Raw genomic sequence first — 13,346 nt, forward strand, 5'->3', positions numbered from 1 at the left:
TCTACCACATTTGCAATCATACTTAGCCGGAAGAATGGAGCGTTGCGTAAACAACGAAGATTTTTTTCTATTTTTTGGATGTAAAGGTTATCGTGAAATAAAGTGTCGACAAACAATATAGACGTATTTGTAAAATTATTTGGCATGACAAACTAAAATTTAATTATGGATATAAAAATAAAATATTCCTTAACATATTTATCAATTCAACGGTCAGTTAGAATTTAATAATTAAATTTTAGAGCTGGATATTCACGACAAACTTTTCCCCTAAAAAATATAAGTGGTAACATCTTTTTTTCAGTTTTCAAGCATTAGAAATGTTCCTTAATGAAATACGTAGCCAGTTTTTTCATGAGTAAAGAAAAGAAAACAAGTAATAATCAGTTGGTAACAGCCATTAAAAAGCTCTGCACTGAGAGAGGGTCATATGAGGAAAAAATGAATGGACCGTGGGCCAAGGAATCCGAGGAGAAATATCTATTCTGTAGAACTATGTGCTACAAAGGAAAGAAGGAAAAGGTGTCTAGGGAAGACTATGGATCGTAAATGCCGTTAATAGAAATATCAGGAATAAGGCGCCACGAAAAGGAAGACTTTACCGACAGAGAAAATAGGGTTCCCAAACACTTTGATCCTTTTCAAAGTTTTTGCTTGTCTCCCATGAAAACGTTGTTCCACCCAACCAATCAACGGTCTTTTCCTCGCGCAAAGTCAATGTGTTCTCGGTAATCACCATTTTCCTAAAACGTCTGCACATTACTTCCGATGATGAGCACACAACCTCGTTAAAGCTGTGCTGATTCCATCGAGAAAATTGGGGAAACAGATATTTCAAATAACGAAGAGACACAATGGAAAACATTTCAAACCGTAATGTTTTTATCTTCAAGGACCGATATGTTCCAACTACGGCCTTTTCAATCAAAATGGTCGCTCTCATCCCTCTATAATGCCTCACAGAAAGTGAATAAAATATCAGGGGTTGGTAGAGGGTCGTTAAAGCGCATGTCTCATGGGAACCTGATCATTTAAGATGATAGTAAACAGTTCCTTTTCCCATTACGCATCGACTATGATAATCTCGACTGAGTCAGTAAAAATTAAGGAATTACGAATATAGACAATACAGATACTTCACTAGGCATTGCTACCGATAACTTTCAAGTAGAGGAAGGAATGAGGCATTGAAAAAACTTTCATTCTAAGACAAGATTCGGTGGAACTTCTGCTCTGCACCAAAAAAAAAATGTGTATTCTTACACCGAATAATAAACTACAAAGGACGGAATAATGATTAAATACGGGTATTCTCACTATTGAGAAAAAATGTTTTTAATTATCTGCAGCTTCCTTGATTATTCATTTTTTTATACTGTTTAATGCAATTTTGGTAGGGATAATCCTATTTTTAGGTAGGCGCTTGAAACGTAGGTATTTATCCTGATGATGATTTATAGGGATAGAATCACGTCGCGCTAAAATAAGAAATATGCGGGAATAGGTTTATTTTTTGCATCATTAACCGTTCAATGTAAAGTATGAAATCATATAATAAACAGAAATTGAACAGGTTTGAATGGTGATCAGTCTAATTTTACTATATTTAAATAACGCAAGTATCAAGTATAGAAAGGGGCACAGAAAGATGGTCTGAATTTGCATTGCAGTTGTGGTTGCACATTTAAAAATTACGTTTTTGCCATGGTCTTATTACTTTTATATTTTTCCGCACCTAGAGGCAGGGAAATGATTTCCTATGAGACCACTTCTTGAACTTATCAAATACAGCGTTTAGAGAGAGGAAGATTTCTCGGGAACTAAAAGTACCGTCAGCTGAAGAAGAAATAGTTTTTTATTTTTCTTAATTTGGACTTCGTTTTTTTCAGGATAAAAAAGAAAGATCTTTAAAAATTCTCGAGAATTTGAAGAAAAATGGGTAAACATTTGATTGTGATCGTTGCCCTCGGCTGCTGCAAACAAAGAAAATCACCTATCCTTTTATAGAATATTTAGTAACATATCAGTCATATACTTATGGTATCGCTTGTTCAGATTATGATAGTAGATAGAGATTTATTTAAGAGGGAGGCGACTCACCGACGACGACCATGTCTCCGTGTTGAGAGACAGTCTGGAAGGAGGGGGCCTCGGCGGACACTTCGCAGCGGTATCGGCCGCTGCTCGACAGGTTCAAAGAAGACAGCACCACCGTGCTCTCCGTCGAGTTGTGGATCTGAATGAAAAAAAAGCAGGAAAGATAAAAGAGCAATATATATGAAATTTACTTGGGAAAAAATAGGACACATTTCCAGGGATTTAACGTGCACGTAATTTCTTCCAAGAATTTGTCACGATTTTTTATAAATCTCTTCCAATTTGGGAAAATATTTATAAAAATTCATAAAAATTATATTTCGTATCTGTGATTACTTCATAGGTTTTTTTTAAATAATTTCATATCGCCTCTATAAAGTCCTTCACGTTTTTATCACGTGAATTGAAAATATAGACAATATTGAAGAGTACTTGTAAATACTCTCTTTGCACATTATTTTAACATTGTTATTAGTCTGATTTCTGCTCAGTGTATGGAATATTACTATGTATCATGGTATTTAATGTATTTGTTTTCATTTATTTTTATGTTTCAATCTTTCATAATATTCTCAAAGGAACACACGTAAAAGAAAAGCGTGCCTAGACTCATTACTTACGGTATATTCTTTTGTTCTTGGCCGCAGCAGCCAGCTGTGAGTTTAATTTAAGCGATGGCAACCCCAACACTGGTTCTTACCACAGGGGTGCCTATATTCCACCTTGTAAAAACTCATGCTTGAGTAAGCTGTTATAATTTTATGTATCATAATGCGGAATAAATATATTATTATTATTTTCTTTTAAGTGAATCGCTTGACTTGTGCATACATTGGTTGTTACTTTTACCTTTTAAAAATTGGTTATTTTCTTCACCCCTGTAGTGAGTAAGTGTGTGGTTCATTCGATATTTTCCTTACCTTCCGTCTCCAGTGAAAAATGCTATTTTATTCAAAACATCAATTGATTACGTTATTAAAATTAGTTTTTTGGTCAAGTGCATATTTATATATTTCAAGCAATAGCAAACTTTTGTGGCGCGTTCCCATTTGGGAACATGCTATTATAACGCATTTTAAAATTTTTGTCCGTTTTTTTTTCATAATACCTCTTAATTAAAAATGACAAAACAACTTCGTTTTTTCATTTGTGAACTTCAACTTCCACAAAGTTGAGTCGAAAACCATTGAACACATCTCGTAATTAGTGGTAAAATAAATATGATGTGCACAAAAATAATAAAAAATCAGTTTGAAAGGTATTTCAGACTTTCAAGGGTTAAAGAGGGTGTTTGAAGTCTTTGTCATCATTTTTGAATCCATATATATACGTCATCATATACAGCAGGCAAGTGGAGAGTTTTGGCATGCCCTCATTCTTTTATATAAGTATTCTACTGACTAGGGCAGGTTTGCATGAAGTATTTATGAAGCATTCCGGTAGTATCCCCTCCTTTCAAGGGCTTCCCTCTTCAGTTTCCTATGATGCTTACTCCTTTTTATTCCGCCAAAAAATCCTATCCTCTTCTATCCTATTCCTCGTTTACCCAATTTCCACTACCTCGTTTTCCAATGTTCTCCCCTCAAAACCATACCTCCGTAGGATAGTTGAAAAGGTACTCACGTCGACGGAGACTCCGGGCAGTGGAAAGACCTGGGCCGGGGGCATATCCCTCGGGAGGTATCGGTAGAACTCGTTTCCGTCCTTGTACCACTTGACGGAGTAGAGGGACTCGCCTTCCATGTCGAAGTAGCACTCCAGTCGTGCACTCTGGTCTCTCACCGTGTGCATCGGAATCCTCACCTCCATCAGACGAATCCCAAGAACACCTGAGGAAAAGATAAGACGAAAGTAACGTAAGATAATGAAAATCACGCTGCAAATATCGGATTAAGAAGATTAAGAAGATTAAGTAATACAAACTCTACTTTTCCATGAGATTTGTCGAACATGCACTGTTAGTCTTTCCGGCTTCAGCTAGAGGAACGACAATAATTGATAATAAAATAAAATATGTACTCTCGACGCCAATTTGACCATTTCTTACCAAACAATACTCCAGCATAGTCATCTGAATCAACATTCTAGCCCGCAAGCCGCCTCAAAAGGTCAATGGAGGGGGTGTTAGCTCACAAGCCATTAACAAAAAAAAGATATAATATTAATATCTGTAATAATCACAGGTTTCCCCGTCTATGATCACTTTCATATAATTGGACAACACATAAAAAACACTCATGACCAAAAGGGACTTGAAGCCGGCACCATGAGATCGGGAGACGAGAAATAAACTCCGCCGACACCGAGACCAGTCGCGGTATATGATGAATCAAGAGCCTTGAAAATCGCCTCCCAAATTCCCCAATTTCGCGAAACGACGGTGGAATGGAATATATGGATTTGAGCAAGTCGACTTCATAGAGGAGACCCAATTCCATCTCATAGAAGGCTGATTTCTGTTGTCACTTTGGTAGCATTTGAGTCAGTTTTTTAAAATGTCCGCGGCGTGATGATGAGTGCAATGTGACCCACTTTTTTGCAATATTTTGCAGTATAATGTTTAAAATTGCAAGGAAAAGCAGTGAAAAGTTATGGATTTCGTAGATCACATCATCACGTGTATAAATTTCGGTTATCACCCCTTATTGTACTTTATTTCCCCGTGAAACTCGGATTGCTTTGTCCGTCAGCGAACCGAGTGGTGATTTTTATAAACCCATTTGAATGCGTAGTGGGTTACCTGAAGGGATTCGGGATACTGGGCTGTAGGGGTTATCAAACAACTTTTTTCGAAATTCAAAGTTTGTCATATGTCAAAATGTAGCCCGAGGTACCAAATGAACAGAGAAAAAATTTTGTTCCCGTAGGTTGACATCCTACGGTGGCACCAGGGACATTTATGTTGAACGTAGGCAACCCGCAAGTCATACCCTCTTTTTCGCTATTTCCGCGATAAATGTCGTGATTTAAATTGGTTTTTCAGCCGATTCTGCACCAGTCATGTCTGAAATTATCGAGGTATGTAGCATGGATCGAATACTCACGTTGTTTATACAATCACCGGTATTAAAATGCAAAGAAACGTAAAAAACTTGGAAAATTTCTTAATTAATGGCATATATTTTAATATGGTGTACTCGTATGGGCATGATCGCACTAATATGACCCTACAGTTTTTATAGAACAACACTAACTGGGCAGCTACTTGGACGAAGAGACGGATCTAGGGGCGGGGGATGACAGGGGTCATGACCTCCCCCCCGAAATTTTATCAAAAATCATGGGGGGGGGGTATTTCTATTCTAGCAAAAGAGTTTGGGGAGTTTACATGCAATTGCATGGCTACAAGTCCCAAAATTGAGAGAAGTTTGAGCTGTGTTTACTGTAGAGAGTAGCATTCCCTACTGTAAAAACCCACCCTCCTCCCTGAGGGGGAAACCCTTGTGACATGCCATTTTATCACCTTGTGACAAATATTTTGGAGGCGAATATTAAAACAATATTATACAAGGAAGAGGAAGAGAAATGTACTTGGTGCAGCTAATTGAAGGGCTCAAAGAAGAACCTCTCGCATCTAATTGAGACATGGAGTATATTAGATCATGTTAATTCTAGGATCGCAAAACTATGAATGAACGAAAATTTCGGTATGTGCAAAAAGGAAAATAAAATTCACTCCGATTGTGGAAAAATATTGATCTTATAGAATTAACATGCTAAAATACATTCCATACTCCCCACACTTTCAGGTCATGACCCCCTCTAGATTTGATGCCGAATCCACCCCTGCTTGAATGTTCGCTTTAAAATTTGACTTGCTCAAATCTGAAACATGTAGGAGCGTTCTGAGGAGACTTGACTTGACTTAAGTTTATTTAATCTGGGTTGTGTGCGGCCAGGTGGTCCCATCTTCCCCCAACCCAGGGCTCTTTGTACAGAGTTTCAAAAAACATGTCATGACATAGGGGTGGCTCGCAGGCCGGTGAAATGTCTTACTCTCAACAACAATTTAGGTTTCATTTCTGGATCATCCAGCGATTAGGAGTGAAGCCTTTCGGACAACGTGGTGTTGCCGTCGCCGAAACACCACAGTTTTAGCCATATATAAATAGAAGGCATTAGTGAATAAATGAATAAATATTTGAACATATAAATACACAAATAAATAAATAATTCGTTTGAAAACATTAAAAGAGTTAGAAGAGAGGCATGAAACGTTGCATGAAACTTTGTAAAACTTTAGATAGCTACAAACATAATGACAAAATAAGTATAGTATAAAATCAATAAATGGGAAAAACAAAATGCCAATAAATAGATGTAAAAAACTTTAAACATTTTGTGGGTAAAAAGAAAATTCATAATGTTCAACAGAATATAAGAACTGTACTAAAACGACTTTAGGATATAGACTTTAAACATGGTAAAATGATTAAATGTAAGCTAAAAATGGTTTTTAAAATACTTTGAAAATTACAAAATAATTAAAAAACATTAATTGATCAAGGAATATATAAAAAAGGAGTATAAAATTTAAAGGATATTTTTTTCAATTAGGTAGAATAAAATCTCAAGAGGTGATTATAGATTTTCATTTTAATTGGCTTGGTCCTCATTTCCATTGGGAGGGCATTGTACAAACGTGCAAAAGACACGAGCTGCGAAGAGAGAGAGGACGATTTCTCGGGCGGCCGCACGAGTACTCGACGCAAACAATAATAATAGTATGACAAAAGAGGATCTTTAAGGCGGCCTCATAATATGTTGTCGCCCTCCGCGCATTTAAATGGGTTTACATAAGTCACCGCTCGCGTCGCTGACGGAAAAATCGATCCGAGTTTCACGGGGAAATAAGGTATATTTAGGAGTGTCAACCGAAATTTACATTAACCTTTCGTCAGGCGCATAATAAGGTAGTTTCCTTCATCAAAGAAAACGAAAGGCATTGATTGCGATTCGTTACCCACCATTAGTGTATTCATAATATACAAAATTATTTGGTTTTAGAAATACCGGTTTAGACGAATGGCAATGGTCAATTATTATCCTCATTTGAAAAATGCCAGATTGGCACCCATGCGATTGCACTCCACGTCTGAGGTTACCAAAGCATGCATGAGGCACAGAGCCCAGGCAAACATGTCTTAATAATCACCTATTAAAACTGGCGAAGGTCGGAAAGTTTTCTTCGTTTGATAAGGTATTAATAATCCTTATTCAAGCCAAGCGCTACCAGCTAGCATGGTAATGAGCTACCTGCTTGCATCCTGCGTCGTATCAGCGCTCAGAGCCTCGCCCCAAGGTCACCTCACTTGCGGCAGCGGGAACCAGAAGGACGTCACACGGAGATTACCCGGCATTCATACTTACCCGTCGCGTTTTCGCGTGCTTGAAAATTTTCACTTTTCATTTAATCGCGAAAAATAGATATCGTCATTTAAAAATCTAAAGGAGTGAAATACGTACTCCAGGATTAATAATCTTTCGATTTAGGCAATAAAAAAATAATAGGAAACCACCCTATTGTAACTGCGGAGTTTAGGCGCATTGTGCCTGACAGGCGCAGATGTGAAAAATATTATTAACGCTTAGTATGGCTCATTGGTACACCCTTAACATTTATAGCACCATTATTAGTGTAGTCGAACACATGCATTATGTCTTTCCTGCTGTGCATAGACCCCTATACGTGGCGTCATACGCCCCCAGACCGATCCAGCAAGGTACGATTTAATGTACTCTTAACGCCATTGAGTATTATTATATTTAATGTACGAGCGTATTTTAGCGTGTTAATTCTATAAGATCAATATTTTTCAACAATCGGAGTGAATTTTATTTTCCTTTTTGCGCATACCGAAATTTTCGTTCATTCATAGTTTTGCGTTCCTACAATTAACATGATCTAATATACTCCATGTCTAAGTTAGACGCGTGAGGTTCTTCTTTGAGCCCTTCAATTAGCTGCACCAAGTACATTTCTCTTCATCTTCCTTGTATAATATTGTTTTAATATTCACCTCCAAAATATTTATCAAAAGGTTTCTTCTGTGGGCGTTTTCCTGCAGTGGGTTTTTTTTTGCTAAAGGATATTACACCATTATCCTCATGTTTTTTCCCACAAACAGTAATCTTTTTTACACAAAATTATCACATATGGTTGTTTATATTTTTGACATTTTACAAACAGTGTGTATAGTATATTCTTTGTATTTTAAACGTTTGTCTACCATTTTTTAATATGCTTGCATTGACGTTATCGAGGGTTAGGTGGAAGAGGGGACTTTTAAGTCTCAACCTCGCCCGAATAAAGACATTTTATTATTATTATTATTATAAAATGGCATGCCACAAGGGTTTTTCCATATTGCGCTACAGTTCCCTTTCTTTACCAACTCTTTGGCGTACATACCTCTTCGCTTCTAACCCCATCTAACCATGTCATCTTCAGTTTCCGACGCCAGCTCCAATTTTGCAAATCCCCTTTTTTCTCTGATCAGTATTTCGTTTATGTGTTTGGAGCTGCTGCTTATACTAAGGATTAAGGATGAGTGGCTAAACTGTTTCATAATTCTCCCATTGTAACATAATAACTTGTGCAGTACTTCGATACGTGTCACCTTCAAGAGTTTCCATTATTTATATAGCTGATATTTTATTTACGAAATAAACAAGTTTAGTAACTACCATTGACGAGATATTCTCCACGCCTAAGTATAAATATTACTAACATGAAGATGCACATTCATGCGAACGCAATTTGTAATGGACTTATGAGTTACAAGAAATAATTTTCCACTTTGAAATTCACCGCAGGTATTCCATTAAATATGAAAAAATTGATTTTAATTTGGCACTAAAGGAAGGTTTACCTTCTCAAATATTAACTTCTAAAAATAAATTCCTGCAGTTAAAATCTAATATCAATGACGTTCTCTATTATGTACACATACTTGGATGTAATACATCTATAATGAACACAATGGGTTTTGAATTCAGGTATATAAAAGAGAAGGAATGATAGGCTGATAACCGGTCTAAAAACCCCAACAAGTAGAAAAGTTAGAGTATGTACGAAAACCTATGATTCCCAGAAAGACGGTGAGAATTAAAGACTTGAAAAAACAATTTCCCAGGGATTTAATGCTAGAATTGTATCGGCGATGAGATGTGGAATGGAAAGGCATGCATTACTTTTTTCTCACTTTTTGATTGCGGTGCACCTCAACTCCCTCCTTAGAAACTGCAATGGTAAAGGTCGAAGAAAAAAATAACGATTACTATCATGAACGTAAAAAAAACAGCAAAAATTGGACGCTTTTTTCACTTTGGCGTCGAAGCACGTAGTATCACCACGTGAGGGAGAAAAAAATCTGGTGGGGGAACGAAAATACATCTCGGCGCGTAAGTCAGCGGGTGAAAAAAGGAATGGGGCAAAAAGGTTCTCTTGCGAACGAAGCTGAACGGATGCGAGAAAAAAAATAAGAGCAACGATTTCCGCTCCTCTTTTCTCGCTCGGTAGGAGGAAGAATCGTCCCTCACCCATCTCTCTATCTCATCCCCAATCACGTGACCTTTACGGATAACCGACCGCAGTCCAGTTAGCTTAAGTATGTCACGGATTTAATTGGAAAAGGTCAGCAGTCATTAAGTGCGGAGTTTCTGTGGGTGCACGTCGTAGTTTGAGGTTGGGAGGTTGGAGGTTCGGTTGAAGATAAAAGCAGTAACGAGGATGGCGCGGACACAGCTGTTTCTGTCGGGTCGTTGGGAGAAATAGGTATCCTAGAAAAAGGAAATGAAAAGAATGAGGAAGGTAAAGTGCGGGAATGGTTTCGAATATGAGAGCGAAAAGGGCTCACCATTCTCAAACCATCATTCCGTTCCGTTCGGTTCAGAAACGCTAAATGTTAATTAACGTGAGATCTTTTCGGAGCCAATGGTGGAGAGGGAATTTTTTCTCATTCGTGCTCAATCTGCAATGAGACTTCAACGGGATGAAAAGGCGAGAACACGCAAGAGCATCCAATTTACTTTTCAATTTAGGGGGAAAAGCTGAAAACTAATGAGTAGGAAAAACGGCATGAGGTTCAGAAGTACTTGCGGGAGCAGACCTTAATAGGAACTGGAGGATATTTCATTACCTTTGGTCTGTGACAGAGCTTCATTAATGATGAATACCCGGCCGTTTACAACACATTCTTCACCCTCAACTACTTCCCGATTTATCTTCCTCAACTGTGGCACGAGATGCTGAGCTCAAATTCGGTATGAGGGAATGCATCACTGGGCTCCACACGATGCTGTAATCAATATGCAAAGGCAGGAATGATAATATTCCAAATTTAATCTTTTGCCTACAATGGACCGTATCCACTGCATAAAGGTTTTTATAAGCTCAATAGGGTGGTTTCCTATTTCTTTTTTATTGCCTATATCGAAAGATTATTACTCCTGGAGTACGCATTTCACGCTCTTAGATTTTCGAATGACGATATCTATTTTTCGCGATGAAACGAAAAGTGAAAAATTTCATGCGCGCGAAAACGCGACGGCTAAGTATGAATGATGGGAAAAGTCCGTGTGACGTATTTCTGGTTCCAGCTGTCGGCGTGTGAGGTGACCTTTGGGCGAGGCTTGAGAGCTGATACGACGCAGGCTGCTAGCAGGTAGCCGAGTACCCTGCTAGCTGGTAGCGCTTGGCTTGAATAAGGATTATTAATACCTTATCAAACGAAGAAAACTTTCCGACCTTAGCCAGTTTTAATAGGTGATTATTAAGACATGTTTCCCTGAGCTCTGTGCCTCACTCATGCATTGGTAATCTCAGACCATGTAAAACTCCTATCTACTCGTATAGAAACTCGGTCCCTGTGACGTCACGTGGAGTGGCAGCGCATGAGCGTCAATCTGGCCTTTTTCAAATGAGGTTAAAATTGACCATTGCCATTCGTCTAAACTGGAATTTCTAAAACATTAATACTAATTTCTATTAATCATCTTTCGCGCGACAGGTTAATATTTATTTAAACTTTACTCCATTCCTACCGGCGCTCAGTAGGGTAGTTTCTTTCATCAATGAAAACAAAAGGCATTCATTGGTTGCGAATAAGTTCAACAGATTCAGGCTTCAATTGGTGGAAGTTATACATATTTAAATAAATAAAAGATCGTAGCACTTTTCCAAAAAAATGCTATTCGTTACCCAGCTATTAGTGTATTCATAATATACAAATTATTTGGTTTTATATACCCCAGTTTAGACGAATGTTAATAGTCAATTTTAACCTCGTTTGAAAAAGACCAGATTGGCGGCCATGCGATGCCTCTCCACGTGGCATCACAGGAATCTAGTTTCCATATGAGTAGTCAGGAGTTTTACATCGTCTGTGATTACCAATGCATGCATGTGGCAGAGAGCTCAGGGAAACATCACTTAATAATCACCTACTGAAATTGCCTATTGTCGGAAAGTTTCCTTCTTTTGATAGGGTATTAATAATCCTAATATAGGCCAAGCGCTACCTGCTAGCAGGCTGTATCGTAGCTGCGCTCATAGCCTCGCACCAAGGTAGTCTCAGAACCTGCCGGGACCAGAATGACGTTACACGGGCTTTTCCCAACATTCATACTTTCTAGCCGTCGCGTTTTCGCGCGCTTGAAATTTTTCACGTTTCATTTAATCGCAAAAAATAGGTATCGTCATTTAAAAATCTTTCGATTTAGGCAATAAAAAAGGAAAAGGAAACCAACCTATTTGGAAAAATAGCTAATTTTATCCAGAAATTCGCTAACTCTGATTCGACTCGTATTTTATCTTCCCATTTGATTCCATTCCGCAGTCATCTATTGTGTGCATATTCAGATTTAAATCCTTGACCAGATACTTTAACAAGGTCAAGCGTATCATCTGCGAGAGATTCAATCGGGTAACATATCACCTTGCTCTGAACACCCACCCCCCGGCTCTGGTCGAAGGTTCTCTAACATGCAGATCTATCTCCTCGTTCAATAATACATTATAAAGCATTATCACCTCCAGCCATTTTTCCATTTGCTTGTCCTCGGCATCGGCAAGCAAATTACCGATACACTTAACCCATTATAACCCAATTTTGGTCATAAGCAACATCAAAAATTTATAAATTTTCTGTTCTATTTATAACGTATTTAAACTACGCATTATTTTGTGGTGTAAATTGCAATGGCGAAAAATTTAGCTTCCACGATATTTATGATTGAGAGCAAAATATTCAAATTTTCAAAATGAAAAATCTTGAAATTTGATTTCTCCCAGAAGCAGCTCTGGGTTAGAAAGGGTTAATGAGGGGATCATGAAAAATAATCACCGACCAATTTCAATTCTTCTGAAAGACACTGAAGGTTGATTAATTCAAATAATAATTGGCAAAAGCCTAAAATATGTGGAAATGATTTCATACTAAAATCATTAGTTAGTTGGATCTAAAGAAATCAACTTTTTAACTTGACCAAGGCAACGGATTAGGAGATAATTTATCAAAATTAGGAATATGAGCGAGCCAATTGATGTGCACCTCAACTCCCTCCTTCTGCAATCGTAAAGGTCAAAGAAAAAAATAACGATTACTGTCATAAACGTAAAAAACAGTTTACATGTATCATAATCAAATTCATGAGACCATAATTCTTTTTTGGGTATGGTGAACCAAGATAAATATAGTATTCCTCCAATTTCTTTGTAGCTTAACTTAGGTACACCCTGCATACAGAATACAATGATAAAAATACGAGGGTAATTACATGATTTAAAAGGTGAAAATTAACGAGTTCAATACGGTTTAAACGGTAGCATAAATTACATTGAGTATACGGACTATGAAATGGTGCAGTTATGATATAAATATGAAGGAAAATTTAAGTAATAAGCAGCACAAAAACTATACACAAATTCTATCAATCATAAGGCAGATTTTCTCCCCCTTTACGGGTGAGGTGAACTAAAATGAATATAATATTCCTTCGAATTCTTTGCAGCTTAACTTAGGTACAGTATGCATATAGAATACAGTGATAAATATAACGAGGATAATAGGGTAGTTTACTTCATCAAATAAAACGAAAGGCATTGGTTGCGATTCGTTACTCACCATTAGTGTTTTCATAATATATATATTATTTCGTTTTAGAAGTACCGGTTTAGACGAATGGCAATGGTCCATTTTTATCCTCATTTGAAAAGGGCCAGATTGGCGCCCATGCGATGCCACTCC

General features: G+C 37.5%; 1 protein-coding gene across 1 annotated transcript in view; it reads right to left on the reverse strand.

Annotated features, from left to right (window-relative positions):
- The window catches only part of LOC124157893, a 212,487-nt gene that overhangs the window by 11,513 nt on the left and 187,628 nt on the right, over positions 1-13,346 (reverse strand). Inside the window, exons 2-3 of the mRNA XM_046532959.1 lie at positions 3,721-3,926; positions 2,101-2,236 (exon numbers count right to left, since the gene is read on the reverse strand). Of these exons, the coding sequence (XP_046388915.1) occupies positions 2,101-2,236; positions 3,721-3,926 (342 nt within the window). The remainder of the gene's footprint in view (positions 1-2,100; positions 2,237-3,720; positions 3,927-13,346) is intronic.

This window comes from Ischnura elegans, chromosome 4 (assembly GCF_921293095.1).
Source record: "Ischnura elegans chromosome 4, ioIscEleg1.1, whole genome shotgun sequence".
In the NCBI taxonomy this organism is placed as follows: domain Eukaryota; kingdom Metazoa; phylum Arthropoda; class Insecta; order Odonata; family Coenagrionidae; genus Ischnura; species Ischnura elegans.